The sequence below is a fragment of the Calypte anna genome, chromosome 10 (genome assembly GCF_003957555.1).
Source record: "Calypte anna isolate BGI_N300 chromosome 10, bCalAnn1_v1.p, whole genome shotgun sequence".
Classification (NCBI taxonomy): Eukaryota; Metazoa; Chordata; class Aves; order Apodiformes; family Trochilidae; genus Calypte; species Calypte anna.
Genome location: NC_044256.1, coordinates 15,051,848 through 15,070,272, shown reverse-complemented (window position 1 = coordinate 15,070,272; position 18,425 = coordinate 15,051,848). Strand labels below are relative to the sequence as shown.

The window sequence follows — 18,425 nt, the reverse complement described above, 5'->3', positions numbered from 1 at the left end:
GTGCAGGGAATGGTTTACGTCAGCCTCCTGGAAGCTTGGAACCTCGATGGCTCTGTTAATAAGGAACAAGCTTCCTCTTGCTCTTGAATAGCAGCTTTGTTGCAGAACATGGGGACCTGGACTTGGGGAGGTTGCACGCATGTGTCTTAAGTTGGTGCCAAAGCTGCCAGCCAGGTCTGTAACCATTTCCTTTCCACAGAGGTTGGATGGAAACAGGGTGAGCTGCTGAAGGCATCCTGGGTGTATGGTCCTGCCCACAGAGCTCCCTGGCAAGGGGAGAGCTGGCTGCAAGGATGGAAAATTTGGAGGGAAAATTGCTTGCAACTCTGTCTTCAAAAGGGGAGGAAGGAGAAATAAGTGTTATATGCTGTAAATAATGGTTTGTATGGAGCTTTAATTCCGTGGAAGCTTTCAAATTTTGGCTACTTTTAATTACCAGCTGGAAACTTGTATTGCAACTTATTCCCTATTTACTGTACTAAGTCTTGTGCTCGAAGCAAGATTAAAACACTGCCTGGTGTGACCTGACTTTGAGAGAATTGCCTGATTACACAACCATATTCTGTATTACAGTGAAACTAAATGTTGCCTGAAATTTGTTAAACCACAGCTCTGCTGCTGCAGGCACCTTGACTTTGAAGACACTTAAACATATGACACAATAAAAGGGAATGAAATGTGCAAATATATGTTGAGGATGCTGTGATAGAAACTCATGAATGGTTGAAAGGAGGATAAAATGATGTGTGTGTCTTTTCAACAGTGTATGGCTTAAACTTATCTGGAGGCTTTGTTTTCCCAGTCTTATCATATGATTTAGTTTGTTTTCCCACTGTTTTGTGTGGGCTTGTATTTAGTATTTGATACTGGAGTGGCATACTTAAAAGTCCTCAGCCCCACGTGATAATGAGGAGGACTGGGCTGAGGTCAAATGTAGCCCAGTGTAAAATAATGAATGTGTGGCACTCCATGTAGTTTTTCTTTGGAATGCAGATAAGCTGATGACAATATTATTAATACACCAGTGACTCCCTTTTCTCTCTTCTTCCTCTTCCTCCTCTGGCCAAGTATACACACAAATCAGCTCCATTTCAGACAAACAAAGTCAGACTCAAGAGTCTTAAATTCAATATTTAGTCTTTCTGTTTGCTCTCAGTATAATTGCTTTGTACATTTTAAGATCAGGGTTTTTTTTGTGTTATTAATTGACAGCTCATCTTATCTAGAATTGTTAAGTGTGAGCATAACAAAGAAAAAAAAAAAAGTATCTCCTTGGTATTTTTATTTTTGAAGAGGCAGAGAGACAACAGTTTTGTGGTCTGGTCATGGTAGGTCAATAGCAAAGCTTAAGAGGTTCTGTTCTGTAAGTGATGCCAGCTCCCTTTTCTGCATATAGGCTCCTTGAGTTTTTCATAGAACTGAGAACAATATCCCATGAATTTCTCCATAAGAAATTTCATTGTTGTTAAGTAAATATCTGGAAATAACAGGAAATTTAGACCTGTCAGGATCTTTTAGGAAAACTTGCTCCTCCCACATTTCACCCTCTTTTCTTTACATCTTTGCCTTGCATCCTTGATAATCTGCCTCTTTTAAGACAACAGCTTAGATTGTGGTCTCCAGTGGAGTTCCCACAAGTCAGTGAAGATCTAGAGCACATTATATTCTATCTGATAATTGCCAGATTGCCCAGATTAATAATTTACAATTTTGAAAAGTGCTCTGGGAGCCTGAGATGTCAGTTGTACTTGGGAATAAAGTTTTGTGGGTGATGGAAAAGATGTTACTTTCACATAGGGACTAATAGAAGGATAGATATTCCTGTATTATTATGCACATAATTAGAGAAGACCACTTGCTGCATCCTTCTTGGTACCTGCTTTTAGCTGCTTGGAATTTGCCTCCTCTGTAGAAATCATCTGTCCTGCCTCTGCAGAGCTTGTGACCACTGGGAGGTCACAGCCTGTCATGGTAAGACTCCTGGCTTTGTTAAGTGTAAAGATTGAGAGAAGGTGGAAACCGTGTCCTTTAGTAATAATGACAGTTGTGTTTTTGTGATGAGGTAAGTCTGTCCCATTTAAGCAGTGTCTGTTCGTCAAGGAAGTTACCAGGAATTGGAGAGAAGCATAAAATTGCTGCAGGTTTGAGCTGGGACACAAATCTCAGCCTTTCCTCTGCCAGCACCTGGTTTTTAACTTGCTCAGTTGGTCCTCCCAGGAACATTGCATCTCCTAGTGCTGCTTTAAGGGGCTTTCTTGGCCCTGAAGCTTGGTGCTGCTCACAGCAGTGTGGTCATGAGGCAGAGGGACTCATGCCAGGAGAGATAGAAGAGTAAAGCATTTCTCAATATAGCAGGGGAATGGTTCCTGGCTGTGTGATACCATGAACCCTGCTGCTGAGACAGGCTGTAGGTCAAGCAGCTCTCCCATCACTGGCAGCACCCAACTCCCTTTCTGAAAGGCAGTGTGACTTGGCAATGTTACTTTGCAGAGTCTGTAGAGCTATATTGTGGTGTGAATTTGAAATAAAGGTATTCAAGTCCATTGGCTTCTTCCTTGGGTATCTTGCATGGAGTAGGAACAGGAGTTGCTGCCTCACTGCCATCAGTGATGCTCTCAAGTGGGGTAGCAGAGAGGGGAAGCTGTCAGCAAGGTCTCCTGCAGTTCCCATAACTGGAATGATGATGGTTTGAATTTTCCCTGTTACAGTTGTGGCTTACTGTGATGCAGGCTTTGATGCAGAGGTGGTCTCCAGAGCGTAGCGGAGAATGACTTCTGTCTCCCACATTTTTCTCTAGCACAGGTTAAGGTTACAAAAAACAAGTGTCATTTGACTGGATTGAGACATCTCATTGCTATTGCTGCTGCTCTCATGTGTTGACTTGTATCCAGTGTGGAATTGTGTGGATCATGCTTTATGTAGCCTTTTTGGTGCAGCTATTTTCTGTGAAAAAGGAGATATTCTGTAATACAAGGTCCTTAATATACATTGATTTCTTTGTGTGTTTTACACATGTACAAAGGAAGAAATCTCTGTCCTTTGCTTGCCTGCTCAGACTGTAGGAGGGAACATCTCTATTGATGCACAGATGCCAGATTAAATCTGGAGCTGGCTTTAGCTACATCCTGCTTGTATTTCAGTGCTGTCCTAACGAGAGAGCAGCTCTGCTGAGTCTAATGGGTGAAGGATAGAGTTTCAAACCTATATCTGATTGGCCTGGGGCTTTCTGCTTGGGAAGCCCAAGGGCTCAAAGCTTAAGAATAGAATTTTTCATTTACCTGGCAGGTCTGCAGAATTTCTTGGTTGTTGAGAGGTAGGGACTTAAGAGCTTCAGTATTGTGTGTGTTGCTGTTGGTTGGTTTGGGTTTTTTTAATATATACTTGTAATTAACTTGCTGATCATTGCCCTTTAGTAAAAGTTCTATCTCTCCATCAATAAACTCAAAATTTCAACTTGAGTAATGTAAGGTACTTCCAAACTCTTGTCAATGTTATTGGGATATCCAGATCAAGGAGTATGTGAAAAGGAAAAACAGGATTTACATAGCTCTGAACAATGGACATTTTTTATTATGTTTTCTATTGTCATGATTCATCAAGCTCTGTGTTTACAAAGGAAATAATGAAAATTAGTAACTTAAACTCAGCTGTTGCTAATCCCCAGGCAAGATAAAGATGATGAGAGAGCTTTGTAAAGGTGAAGCAGTAATCCTCTTATAAATGTTATCATTAATTGAGAATCCAGCTGAGTATTCAGCAGGAACTCTAACTGCAAAAAGATTACAAGCTGTATCCTTATTTTCTGACCAAACTTGAATAAATATAGAGTGCATTTGAAGGAATGGCCAAGGTCAAGTCTTCAGCTGCATACAATGTCCCAGAAATCTCACTTCAGAAGTGACCTGCCTGGCTTCTAATTTTGTCCTCTGCTAGCTAGATCATTGTTGGAACATTATTAATTGTTCTAGCCCACCCATGTCTCCTTTCACTCTGAAATCCATGTGCTGGTGTGGTTTTGTTTGTTTGTTTGTTTGTTTTTTATTTTTTTTCCAGAAGAATAACCTAAGAGCAGTGAGTATGAATGTTGTCATCAGACTTGCAAGGGATGAGTTGGGAAGTGTAAAGTGTCATCTTCTCTTGATTGCTACCAAGGCTACAACCTTAGATCTGCCTTTAAGAGAGGAATGTTTTCTCCCTGGTGATAATCATCAGTGGGTGTGCAATGGAAAACATTAGCAGCTGGAGAAGGATGATGTATCACTACAAACTTTTTTCTTTTTTCCTTTTTGATTAAAAGGAACAAACTTGCTTTAAATCACAGCACTCCTCCTGTATGTGGTTTGTCTAAGATATGCCCATGTTGCTGGGAGTGACAAACCCAAATGTGTCATACTTGATTGCATGGGAGGGCAAACACTTAATTGATAAAAATGCTCCCATTGACTTGGGTCTTTAATCAGGTCTGTGGCTGGAGTCTCTTGTATAAACTGCCACTTAGGAGCTGCATAACCTGCCGGGTTTCTTAAGGAGAGTTTTGATAGAGATGAGAGCTCCTGCTTCCCAGCCCAAATGCCATGCAACTTAATGAACTATGAACTTGAAAAGCCTCAGAAAGAACGCATTGACCCTCTCTTAATATAACCTTGGTTTTGGGTACAGTAGGTCCTCTCTCCTGTTAATGAATGAATGACTCCTGTAGATTTCCCAGTGTATTCTGCTTTAATCTAGAATGGGAAGAAAAGGATAATGCTTATTTTATTCCACTTGTACACAGTTTCTGAGAAAAACAATTGCTATAACCTCTGATGTTCATGTTTCAAGAAAAAAGCCCTGTTTGGAATAAGTATTAAAGGATTAAAGAAAAAAAAATACAATAGTGAGGTTTGTGGCAGCAGCACCTGTCCCAAACACCCATGGTTCCGTGGGTCCGTGGGTGCAGCAAGGTGTTGTGCTGGCCTGATGCCTTGTTCCTGTGGCTGAAACCTTATTAGTTGGGACTTGGGCACTATTGTGTGCTAAATAATTAATGATCTTCAGAAATCTCTCCCAAAGGGACAAAAGGACAAAATGAAATACCTTTATAATCCTACAGTAAAATGTTGTCATAGGGTTGGCAGCTGTGGTTTAGTTACTTTTCTACTAACGTGGAATTTGTTTGCTTAGTGGCATCTATGGTGACAAAGGCCACTGGGGTGCCTGCATATCTGAAAGCAGTTCACCAGCAAAAATAGAGCATACTTCACATGCTTTTGATGTTGGAATTTCTCATGAAAATCACTATACAGAAGCCCTGTCTTTCTTTCTCCCAGAGTTCTTATTAGGCAAGAGGAGAACCAGCCCTGATGTCTAGTTCAGCTCTGTGATGAGGGAATCTGATAAACCCCTTAGCTTTTATTTGTTGGATCCTTGATTTCTTCTTAATGACAAAGTAGTTTTCTGCCCCACCTTCAAAATGTCTTTGAATTATGAATGAGTGTAGGGCATCTGAGCACCTTTTACAAATAAAATACTTGTTTGTGTTACTTGTGGAGGAACCTGCTTCTTGATTGGTTTTGAGGAAGTTGATTGGGGCATCTGAATAAACTGATTTTTTTTGAGGAGCACATTGCAACTTGTCTGGTTCTGCTTTCATTCTGCAGGCAAAGTAGTTTCCTCACTAAACTGTGCTTGACCTCAGCTTTGAAGTTTTTGTTACTTAGGTCCTTGATCCGAGTTCTTTTCATCTTCTACTTCCCAAATTCTGGTCAACAGCATGCAAGAAGTCATCCCTTCTGTCAAAATGGAAGTCTGGCAGCTGCCACCTGAGCTCTGCAGCCTTCTCTGGCAAGCTGCCTGCTGCTTCCCTGGTCTGGGTACCTAAATCAAGACTTTAGGTTCCATACATTGGTTATCTCAAGGCTGTTTGCTAGCTTGTGAGATCTGGATTAGTATAGGGCTTCATGTGAAATAGCCACCTTTGTACAGTTACTCTGTGCAGCTTTGGATGGAGAGAGGTCAGAAGAGGCCTCCTGACCATCAGCATTACCTTTCTCCAGGATGGGCCATTCATTAAGTTGCAGCTGCTTAATGCTTCTTATGTATTATCTGAAACTGAAGATGCTGGTGATTTGGGTTGCAAGTCCTCCTCCTGTCATTATCTATTTGATCTTTTCTTTGTGATCCTGTTTTGTGGGTATGGATGTGCTGGTAAACAATAAATGGTCTGGCTTCAAGTCTGGAACACATGTCTGAAATTTTGCCCTTAAGTCATCACTGCTTTGCAGCCTTGTGTGTGAACTTGAAATAATACAACTTCCAGAAGAAAGATGCTGGGACTGGTATAAGGTGTGGATGGAAAAACAGGAGAACATAGACCCCTCTTCTGTGGAGCTGTTAGATTGCTTCAGTCTGTTTTCTGAAACTGCAAAAGGAATCCTTACATTGTGAGATGAAGTTTTATTGGAACTGGGGGAAATGACAGATACCTCTTGGGCTCTGAATTTAGGGTTCTTTATTTCTTGTGGTGTGATGAGTGAGCTGGCTGGTGCCTGGAAAGATGCAGATGGATTGCATCCTATCCCTGGTGTTGGCTGTCACTGTTGCCTCCTCTCCTCTCAGGAGAGAATAAGCAATGGAGATCAGGACTTGGTATTTAAGATGAAAATGCTCTCCAACTTCATGGAATCTAGTTATATAGGGAGTTTAGAAATATTCTCATTACCTTCAGAATGACCAAATTCCCCACCTTATCACTCAAGATACCCGTCCCCACTTGATTTTTATAACAAAGTGTTTACAGCAATTTTGTTAGACTAGAGACAGTTTTGACAGCAAAGCTGATGCAAAGATGCTGATTTGCTGGAGGGATGATGCTTTCAAACAGCCCCTCACATCTCCTGGCCCCTCTGTCTTCTTGGGAAGGTTTTGCTGCATGGAGCCTCTGCAAATGCTGCTCCTCTGCCTTGCTCAGGAGCACGATGCCGTCTTGTGCTTAAGTGGAAAATAAAATAAAACAAACCGTGGTTACTTCTTGTGTGCAGGGATGGATGCTGTGCACTGCCATCAAGTGGCAGTTCTGTTGCAGGGCACGTTTTGAGTGCTGCCTGTGGATTTTGTTTCCAATTGTTTTTTTTTCTAAGTATTGTAAAAGTTTCATCTTTCTAGTGGTTGTAGGGGCTATGTTTTCAGAAAGGTAATAGTTACAAAGGTTTCTCTTCTATAAAGGCAAAAAAATGGCACTTTAAAAAGTGCCTCAATCATTAACAATAGCTCCAAGTACTGTTCTTGTGAAATAATGTGTCTGATGAGGGTATTTTGAGGGAAGGAACATGAGCACTCTGAGCTTTGTCTCTTTGGAGTTTTGCTGTACTGTAAACGAGGCTGAAGTACCAGGAAAATGCCATCCTTCTGCTCTTCTATGTCTTTGGATTTTAGTGTTCAAACATGACTTCAAACATAAAGGAAAAAAAAAAATCACATCAAGGCTGTTTGTGAAAATACTGCAGTGATAGGAGATTGTTTCAAATAGTGTCATCAGATGTACTTTTTCTTCCAGGAATTGAGACTCTCTACTTCTCTGATGCCAAGAGAAAAGCTCAATTTGTTAATCACTGAATACATTCAGGTTGCTTTCTGTTTCTCCCAAGCACTGCAATGTTGTCCCAGTGTTATCCCAGGCACTGCCATTACTCACTGCTATGAGAGTAATTAGCAGGAAATAATATCAATCACTCAAGCAGCTGGCAGTAAAGTTGTCTGGTTCAGGTCTCTTACCAGTGTACTGAGGAACAGAAGATGCTTTAAGATGAGGCCAGAGCAAAACATTCCCATCACTTGGGGTGTGTTTCATAGGAGCTGGCTGTAGTAGTTTCCCTATTCTCTGAAATACCTCTGATAGTTACATCAGAACTTGTTGTGGAAACAGGATGGTACCAGAGGGGATACTCTGCAGCAGAGGAGTTCCCTATGTCTTTCTGCTTCTCTTCATGTGGTCATATTACATGGAGACTTTAATAGTTCAGAGGGCAAACCCCCAGTGAGTTAGTTATTCCTTTTGTTCCTTCACACCTCCTTCTCTGTATCAGACCAGTGCAGGGGTGGCTGTGGAAGGGCTTTAGGACTTTGGCCAGTGGTTGCTTATTCAGGCAGTACAGGTGACTGTACTCTCATGGTGACTGAGGACAGAAAACCACAATATTTTAAATGAATGGTCTGTCTGACACTAAACTGCCCAAATAAAAAAAAAATTAAATTGGTGTTTTCTTCACTATACTTCAAATTTCACCCAAACAATAAGATTACCATATCTTTCCTAGGTGTTTGCACATAGCACAAACTGTTGAACAGAATTTTTGCCTTTTTTTTTTTACTTTTTTTCAATTTTCAAATTTTCATAATTTTTTTGATTTTGCAGTGAAGTTTATTGTTGATTCTATCACATTTTTCTATATGCTAAAGGCAATTAGAAATTGCCTTGACTGTGGCATAGCAGAGTCTATCACCAAACAGATGCACTGAGCATGCTCTGGGCCAGTGTTAGTAACACAAGTGCTACAGAGAATGTGGAGCCCTGTGCTGAAGTGATGATGCAGCCAGATTAACAGCCCAACCTAATAACTTGCCTGGCTCTGTGCACCAGAGTGGTATGGCATGAAGATGCCTCTGTAAAGATAAATCATGTGTCCTTTTCAGCACTAATGGGGTCCTATTACTTTTATGGATTTTCTGTTGGCAGTGTAGAAATTTCCTCTAAGCTTCCTTGGTTAATATGTATGTAATACCTATCATAGTCCTTTGACACTCAATAAAAATTAATCTCTGGGATGATTGGAGTCCAACTCAGATATTCTCTGTCACAGGACATGGGATAGTAATAATGAATTTGGACACATTTCTGCTGGAGTTTGTTGTGTTCACACTGATTCACCCCTTGCTCTCCTCAAGCCATTTATCTCTTTGCAACTGAGCCCTGCTGCAAGATTGGACACCTGGGCTGGCTTGGGATGTGGTGTGGCTGTGAGATTGAGTGAATAAATCAGCCCTAAGGATGCTGGTTTTGCAGATAGGCAAGTCAAGGCTGTCCATGCTGTGTTTGTAGCATTGGTTACACTCAGAATGGATGTGTGGGAACCAGCTTGGGTCTGGAGGCAACAGTTTTGGTCTGTTTGTTGTTATTATCCGTGTTTCCCCAAATATTTCTCTTACCCAAGGAGACTTCACTGAATAGTCTTTTGACTGCATCCTTACTTTGCTTTGCACCAACTTTTATTGCTTAGCAGGCCAAGCTACATTTATTTTTTGGACTGATTTCTTTTTTCTCACCTTTGGGTGAGTTTGCATCTTCCTCAGTGTTTCAGTCATGACTTTGTGGCTGGCATTGGACAAGGAGATCCCTGCAGTGTTAATGAAATATGAAAGGTATCATCTTAAGCTGCTGTGTGGGCTGCCAGAAAAATGTGTGCCATCATCCTGATCTTTTGATGGCCTTGTGGCCAAGATGTTGTGGTTTGGGATTGCATTTTCCTTAGGGGTAAGAGACTGCTTTGTAAAATCTGCCTTTCTCATCACAGAGGGACTCACTATACGTCCCATTAACCTGAAACCTTTTGCTGGCAGAAGTAATAGCAGTGCTGTTAATTTATAAGGGAAAGAGGTTTGGAGACTGATTTGTACTTATTTATTTTTAAACCATTGCAATAATTCTTGTTGTCTTGTGATTTATTTTTTTTTTTTAATTTATTTTGGGGAAAACATCTCTCTTCTGGGGTCTTTTAAGATCAAGGCTTCAAAAGTCATTGACTATGAAAAAGGACCCAAACCTACCCCAGACTTTGGCAGCTTGCCATTCTGTTTATTTCTGGAGTCTTTCCCTGGAGGTTTTATCTGCAGGAGGTTGCAACACTCCAGCTGAATGACATCCATCTTTCTCCACACTCCTGACCCAGGTCACTGCCTTTATCAAGGGGGATATCTCCAGGCAAGGAGGGATTTCTAGAGCTGCTCATGTTGAGACAGATTTCACAGCCCTACCTTTGTTTCTGGGACTGGAGTTCTGCAGAATAAACTGTTTGATTTTTCTCCTAAATGCTGCTCTGTGTCAATACATACTGGGAAAATTTAGGATGTCTGTAATGACTGCTGTTATCTTGCTGTAACAGATACCTTTGTCCTCCTCCTCTGGGTCTATTCCTTTTATATATGTGTGCTGAGGTCTGGCAGGTTACTTGGCCACATCTGCAACTAGAGATGGATGTTTCAGGCTGTGGTGTTGCAGCATCTGGGGGTGAAGTACCAGGAGGCAACTTATGAGCCAGCACTGATTGAAAGTTCTTAGTGCCTGTGTCACATCTGACCAGCTGGAGCTCTTAGACCTGGGAAGACCTGAATCCAAGCATTTTTCAGTTGAAAGGGTTTTTCCAGAAGTTGAGAGTGCTGTCATGTTTGCTCTAAAAACTGTTGCCTGAATCCCCATCTCCTTTTGCAGGCAGGAGCTGTTCTGCCTGCACCTGGTTCTGTTCTGCCCAGAGATGTCCAATGTGCTGTGGGTGTCCTTTCCAGATGTGGATCTTCAGGGGGTCAAGCACATGTTGCACCAACCCCAAGTAACCTTGGATAGGAGGGATCTTCCAGAATACTCAGACAAGACTGTAACACTGTCTAGGAGCAAAAGTTTAGCTGTTGACCTAGTGTACTGGCAGAGGTAGATGGTGATGGATCATCAAGCATCCAAACAATTACATTTTGCTGTTATTATTTCAGTATGGTTTCTGCCAGATTTTCTAAAGCTGCCTTGCAGTTGCTTTTTCCATCTTCCAGCTGCTTTCAGAGTACTCTCCAGTTCCCAATTTGAGATGGAATTGTCTTGACTTTCGCTTTGATTTGGTCTAACTTAATTATTGTCAGTCCTGTGTAGCTACTTTGCAAAGAAAACATAATATGACTGAAAAGTCAGATTTTCCTTTCAAAGCCATTTGAATGAACACTATGTGGTGCATTTGAACCATCATTCCCATTTTGTTGGGAGGGAAACCTGAAGTGCAGGGATGTGAAAGGACTTGCCTCCTGCTGTAGTCACAGCCAATCCTGTGTACTCTGTGTCAAGAAGAAGCTGGGATAGGAGTAAGTCCAACTCCATTTAAAAATGAATTCAGGCTTATTGGTTCCTTTATTTTGTTCCTTGGAGGAGGAAGAAACCACAATTGTGATTTTGGGCAGTCTGGCTGGGTACAGTGCAGCTCTCTTAGGAGCTAGATAGAGCTTCACTAAGGGGAAAAAAAACCCCAAACTGTTTTGAAAGAATATTTCTCCTTTTGTGTCCCAACATAATGCATTAAGCAAGGACCCAACAAGGATCTGATTTATGTCCTGAAAAGCAGAAACAAAATAAAACTTGTTCCAGTGACAGGTTATATTTACTCGTCTAATCCATAACCTAATCCAGCCTCTTTATTAAAGCATCCATCACCCTGATATCTACAGCAGCTCTGTAGAAGAACTATATTGGGAAGGTTTCTTTCCTTGTATATGAATTTCTGCCCATCTGGCACATGGACTTCCCACCACTGGCTAGGCTTTACCTGCATGAAAACCAGCTGGAGATGGCAGAGGTCATCACCAGGAATTTTGCTTTTAAGTGTAGAACAAATGCAGCATTACTGTTTGTTAGTTTCTCTTATTCAAAGCAGAATGCTAAAGGTAATGCTGGGCCACTTCAGTGTTGCTATCTAGCACATGCTTCATTTTCATAAGTATTTTTAGACTGGGTGGTTAGTCAGTCAGATAACGTTTCATTATTTCATTCAGAATGCCCAGTATCAACCATGGGAGGAAAACCAGTTTAGTTATCCCATGCTTAAGCTATAAAAATGCAACTTGCATTTTATTTTTTTAAGAAAACTTAAAATTGTTAGCCAGGATAGACCACAGAAATGTACCTGTTTCTGGTAGAGCTGATATTCCTCAGGGAAAAAACCAGCTGTTGACAGCCAGGTTCGTGGTGTTCAAATGGAGATGCTGAAGGCTGCATTTACTAGGGCAGTCTTTGCAGCAGTCCCACTGTAAAGGATCCTTTATGATAGTTTCCACAGACAGATCTCAAATGGAAAAGAATGATGTCTTTAAATTCTTAAAATAATGATTTCTTTTTGGATGGTGGATAGTATTTTTGAGCTAATAACATGAGTGACCTTAATTCTTTTGAGCTTAAAGATTTTGTTCATTGTCATTTCCAAATATTGCTGAGGTCATGTATTAAAAATAAAAAGCCTTTGAAGGAAATAATTTGTTTTAACAGGCACAGAAACCAAGTCTGAGAAAGAAATGATTACTCAGAGTTGCTCATACTTTGCCTACACACAATCTGTGTGCCTTTAAGTACAGCACTGGAAAAATGAACACCTAAAAAGGTGGAGTTGTCCTAATACCAGCAAAATATGCAGACAAGTAGGTGTGTTGTCTGTCTTGTTTTGGAGTTTAGATCTAGTAACAACTTTTAGACCTTCTTACAGATTATTTTATTTCTACTGCCCTAACCAAGCCAAAGGTTCAGAGATGTGTGCCTCTAAAAGCCCTTTCTGAGTTGTTTTGTAGTAGTTTGAAGCCCAATGTCAGGCTTGGCTTCTCCAGTGTACCTGTTCCCTTGGCAAGACAGATCTTTGGTTTGAGTGAGGGAATATGTTTAGAGGAAAGAGCCACATCCACCTTCTTCACATTCCTCTGCAGCTCTCTGAAAACAGGGATTTTCAGATCTTAATGAGGGAGAGGGTGACCTCTTTCATGAATGGACCAAAATGGAATGTTTTCATTTCCAATGGGCTTTAAGCCAAATAAATATTAGTCGATCCAAACTAGTTTAGAAATTAAATTATTCTTATTTGTTGGAGCCTTCCAGAGAATGGCTTTGATCTGTCTGTACTTTCACCAAAGGGATATTGGCAGGCTGGCCTCCCATTTTTAGCCATTTGGGATGAAAGAAGGGTTGTAATAACCCCCTTGTGTGGCAGTGATACTGAACAGATGACATTTTTGAACAATATTTAATGAATAAAGGTAAACATGCTTCAATTAAAATGTTTTTAGAGACTGGATGCAATAGGGCTGTTGGAGAGTCTTCTGTGTGGGTTGGAGGAATTTGGCTGCATTTGTAACTGATTTTAACTCTAAAAATGTTGGAAAGAGGAACTTTTCTTCTGTGTGATTTCCCTTTCAAATTAATACGTTGCCTGAGGATAACTTTCAAAATCAAAACAAAATTGGCAGTGGACAATGAAATTGTTAATAATAAGTGGGAAGCAGAGATGTGTGTTAAAGGAGGATGGGATTTCTTATTTAGTGCTTTTATTTCTGGGATTTCGGGTCACAGCACAGAGAGCTGTACCAGGCACAGTGCAACTAAGAGGTAACTCAAAAGACACCTGTAAGTCAGACAGAAATTAAGTGGCACATTGTTGGTCTTGCTGAAGATGTTTGAGGACAACTTAATTTCAAGTTAGGGAAAAAAAAGCTGTTATAAGGATATTTGGCATTCCCTGTCAGGCTTTGGCTGGAGGGTCCTCTAGCAGAGGAGGAGGAGGGAGTAAGGTGGTAGAGATCTTTCCACCATGAAGTGCTAGTCAGACACAGCTGAAATGTCTTTTAGGTTGATAACAGCTGATGATAATTTGTGGTTTCCCTAGACTTGAATTACAACTGAAATCAACTAAATTAAAAAGCAAAGAGTGGAATAATTAGGTTGGAAAGGACAGCTGGAGGTCATCTGGTGTGCCTCCCCTGCAGTGGGCAGGGCCACCTTCAGAATTAGGTCAGGTAGCTAGATAGATTGAAGTCCTGGCTTAGGCAGTTTCAGGTTGTGTGCATCCTCTGGTATTGAGGTTTCCTACTTGCATTTGTATTTTTTGTCAATAATAAACTATACAAATTACCTTTTATAATAATGTTGCAAATTAAATTGCTTTTCCATGAAATATGAGGAGTTCACAGGGACAGGCAGGTGTCTTCTTACCAACACTCTGTGCAGATTTGCTCTCCTTTCACAGGACTGTTTTGTGTCTTATTTTAATTAAAAATCTTCTTTAATACATACAACTTCAAACAATCAGTCCTGTTGATGAGTGTCCTGAAATGTCACCTGCACTGTAAGTCTGTTTAAATATTCTGAATGTTCATGCCTGAAGGGAGGAACAGTTTGAACAGAGATGGATATAAAAAACAAAGCACAAAGGGTTTGTAGGTTAAAACTTCAGCTTTTGTTTTTTTCAACATCCGCTCAAAACTGGATCCGTTTGCTTGAAATGGAATATTTAGTTTCCAGCTCAGCATGTGAACTGGTCATGCTTGAATTTAAAGCTTGATTTATTTCTTTTTGCACCTGTTTTTATTTTAACACTGACTATAGACAATATATACTTTTGCTACATGGTTGCTTTCTCCCCAGCTGGAAATCTGCTCTGATATTATCATGTGAGACTTTCCTACAATGTACATTTGTATCTCTGCACCCTCTGGAAATGCAAACTTGATTCACTGCTCCATTTATCTTATATTGAATTCATGGTTTTCTGTCCTGTATGTTACAAAACCGTGTTTGTTTTTAAGACTAGGGGCTGGTTGGGTACTGCAATGCAGAACTTGTTTTCTATCAAAACAAGGTGCAGTTCTGCCTCTGGCAAGTTGTACCAGACAGGCCAGGAGGAAGAGGAGGAGAACTGGACATGAACTTGGTGGAGGAAACAGTGGTGGCGCCTAAAAGGAGCTGGGATGAGGAAGATGTGAGACAGAATGTGGGAAGGGATACAAGCAGGGGATGGGTGGACAGGAGGACTTGGAAGTCTGGGATTTTTCTGGAGTAGTTATATTGGACAAGGAGAAAGGATGAACTGAGTGATCCTGAGGAGGAGATTTCAAATGAAATGGCATGCATCTTCTATTGGCTATGCAAATTAGAATTGCATAATCTGCAAAACAATAATACCCAAATCTTTTCCAGATTTGGAACCTTCACCACATGCTCAGTAGGGTGGTGGCAGAGAGCTGGCTAAGGGGCATCCAGCTGGTTTTGATCTTTATGGAGAAGGGGCAGAAGGTCAGGTTGCTGTCTGTTGTTCTTGGTGTCTTGTCATTTATATAATTCTTTGGGCGGGTAAATGGTGTTTGGTGAAATGACATGAATATGCTTCACTTATTGTTGTAGGAACTGCAGCAAACCATTGCCTTCCTTTCCCCAGGGAATGCTGCAGTTGATAGACATTGTTCCTGTTCTTCTCCATGCAGGTGTAGGAATTTCAGGTGTATTTTCTGTGGCCTGTGCTGGGTTAACTGTGATGTGTGCCCTTTATGAATGTTATTTCTGCTGACAGTGAAGTTAAGCAAAATGATAGAATGTACTGAGTTACTGAAAGAAAGCCTCACTAAATCTCAGCAGGAGTGTTCATCCAAGAGATCACAACAGACTTCAGGGCTTGAGCAACTGCTAGTTTTGATCATATACTGAACTTTTCACTTAGATGAGAGCTTAGAGATGGGTGAAAAGAGCTACCATTGTCTATACAACCAGTTACTGGAGTTCTGTAAGGAAGGTGGAAAAAAAATTCAGTGGATGTGAGACTTCTGTATCGTCTGTGTTTGAGTTGTGGATGAGAGGTATCTTCAGTGATGGAGTTGCTTAGACTGAAACTATCAACACAGTGGCTAATGTGAATGCTGAAGTGAGAATTAGTGAATTTGCTCAAATTTAGGAAAATAGAGGCAGTTTTAGGCTGCTGTGCCAGTTTGGTTGTTTTGCCTATGTATAGGTGGTGGCCTATATGTATATGTGTGTGTAAAAAACCCTGTGTGGGGTCTGTGCTCATGTTTGTCAGACTTGGACTGATTTCACCATATTAAGTTAGTATTTTGAATATACCCTTGAGATTTCCACATCTCTATTCCCAGAGCTGCACTTCAATGTGTTTTCTAGCTGGCTGTCTGGCTGTGATGCTGACTTGAATATCTGAAAGCTAGAATGGGCCCCAAGTTGTGTGAAAGGAGGGTATGAGCAAGGAGCAGGAGCTGTGGAGGTAGAGAAGTGTTATTTTACATGATGCAGTTCTTTCAAATGGAAACCTAACCCTTTTTTCTTGTTCTTTTCCCTAGGGTGACTCTGTTATTACAGTGCAGCTGACCGAGGAAGATAAAGTTGAAGATGATGTAGTTTTTTACTTGGTCTTCACTGGGTCAACTGTCCAACACTGCACAAGCACAAGAAAGATTAATCCTGGGAGTCTGGAGACAATTTCTCCTGGTAAACGATTGCCTTTCTTTGCATATCAGTGTATCAGTCTAGGAACTTTGGTTAATTCAAGTGGACTTAAATGTAATGCTTTTTGTTGGTTGTCTTTTTCCTCATTCACACATTCATCGAGTGGAACATGTGGTTTGGATGACTGCTTTTGCCTTTTAAAAATCTCTTGCTTGATTTCCTTAGAGTATGTGATTCTGAGATGGCAATTATCTAATGTGTAATGGTGGCACTCTGGTGCAGGAAATACAGTTGTCTTTACACATAGAAAAAACTTTTAAATGCAAGCAAGATAATGGAAGACACGTTTGGGAGATTAGAGATATGTACAGCCTGCTAAGTCCTAGCTACACTTTGATCTGCTTAACTCTGGGAGGTTCATTACTGTAGTCCTGGTGAAGTACATCCCTTTTCCCCTAAATCCCATTGTTCTCATCAGAGCCAACACAGAATTTCTGAAACTCTCTCAGTTTAAGGCAATGTATGGTTTGGTGCCATCCCTCCAGCACAGCTGGTCCGGATGGGGTGGGTTTTCACATTGAAGCCAACCACTCTTTTTCAGCCTTCATGGTGTTAACAAAACAAAACAAATCAGCTCAGACTTTTAGTTCAGTGACTTCAGGACCGTGGGAATGAGTGTGTTCCAGACTGGTCCTTACCATTAACCTTTCATTCTGACTTGTTGCTATGCAGCACATGAGTAGTAGTGTGAGAACTCCTGATGTTTTCACTATACGTAGCATAGCTTCAGTGACTGAGTGTATTTTTTGAGTTTGCCTTTTTATCTCCTCTGTAAATACTGTTTTATGAGATGCACGTGAAGTAAAATTTGGGCTAAGGAGTTTTTTTCCCTGGTGATGAGCAGCTAAATATTGGCCACTGAATTCTTTCATTCCCTCCTTTTTTTTTTTTTTTTTTTTTTTTTTTATGAACTGTAAAAGTTATTCCGTTGGCTTGGGACCACTGGAGCCCCGTGCAATCAATTAGATTAGTGCTTATTTTTTCCCCCTGAGGAGGAAGAAGAGGGGGTGACTCCTTCCCTGCTTTTGTGTGGTGGGCGTGGGGCTCTGCCATGACCTCACCTCCCCCTGGGGACTGCGGCTGCGTCGCCAAGAAAGGAACTGAAAAGCTTCAGTGTTCCCCTTCAGCCTGGGCAGAAGCTGCTGTGTACTGGATGGGATTTGTGGGTGGGAGTGATGTTTTCCTGTCACCCCTGGCCCTGATGTCCTTGCAGCAGTGGGGATGAGCTGGGGCTGTGGCTGCCAGGTGGTACCCGGGGTGATGCTCAGTCCTGCCTGCCCCAAATATAACACAGTCACTGGGGAGGGCTCCTGGGGCTCCTTTTGTGCCATTTATGGGAAATCTGACTCCATTTGTGATTCAAAGAGAAAGTAAGGAAGTGTTCTCAATTGTTCCTCTAGTTATAATGGAACTTTTTTTTTCCCTTTGACCCACTAAAGTAATGTGGTGTGGGATGCTAGATATGGACAGGACAGCTTGTCAGTCAAAGGACTAATGAACCTTTCAGAAAACCTTTTTTCTGAAGTCCCGTTTTTGCCAGAGAGCACTGTCCAGGGCTGTAGTGCAAGAGAAGAGGTGGCATCTTGGATGAAAGTAGCAGTTTGGATAACACCCTTTCCCTTCTGTGTTCATACCTTACTTTGGAGAAGCTACCTGAGAAAAAGATTTTAGTGGTAAAGAGGATCCTGGGGACCGTTTGTCCAGTGTTGCTTCAGTACTGACGTGCTCTGAGTTCAATCAAAGCATGACTTTCATGAATTTCAACCCAGCTCTTCCTCCTCCTCCTCCTTCCTGAACTCCACAGTGAATCAGTAATCATGTGTTTAGGCTGTATATTCAGTCAGTTGCCTTGGAGATGGTTGTGGTGACTCAGAGCTGGCGTTATTTGACCTGCAGGATTAGCCAGGAACAAGAGACCGTGTGTGGGAGACCAGCCCTTGTTTAAACACCCAGGCCTGGGCACTTAGCAAGTGCTCTGCAAAGAAACTCAGCTTTTAGCCAGAATCTGGTCCTTCACTTCCAGCTCTCAGTATCTTTTGTCTGTCCCTGCAATGCATGACGTGTTGCACATCCCTGGGAGCACAGCAGCTCGTCAGGGATGGCTCAGTTGGATGAAGGATTCACTCACAAGCAGACAGAACCTCTCTGACTG

General features: G+C 41.4%; 1 protein-coding gene across 1 annotated transcript in view; it reads left to right on the top strand.

Annotated features, from left to right (window-relative positions):
* Nucleotides 1-18,425, top strand: part of AKAP13 (A-kinase anchoring protein 13) — a 205,591-nt gene that overhangs the window by 61,143 nt on the left and 126,023 nt on the right. The window contains exon 5 of the mRNA XM_030456754.1: nucleotides 16,108-16,255. Within this exon, the coding sequence (XP_030312614.1) occupies nucleotides 16,108-16,255 (148 nt within the window). The remainder of the gene's footprint in view (nucleotides 1-16,107; nucleotides 16,256-18,425) is intronic.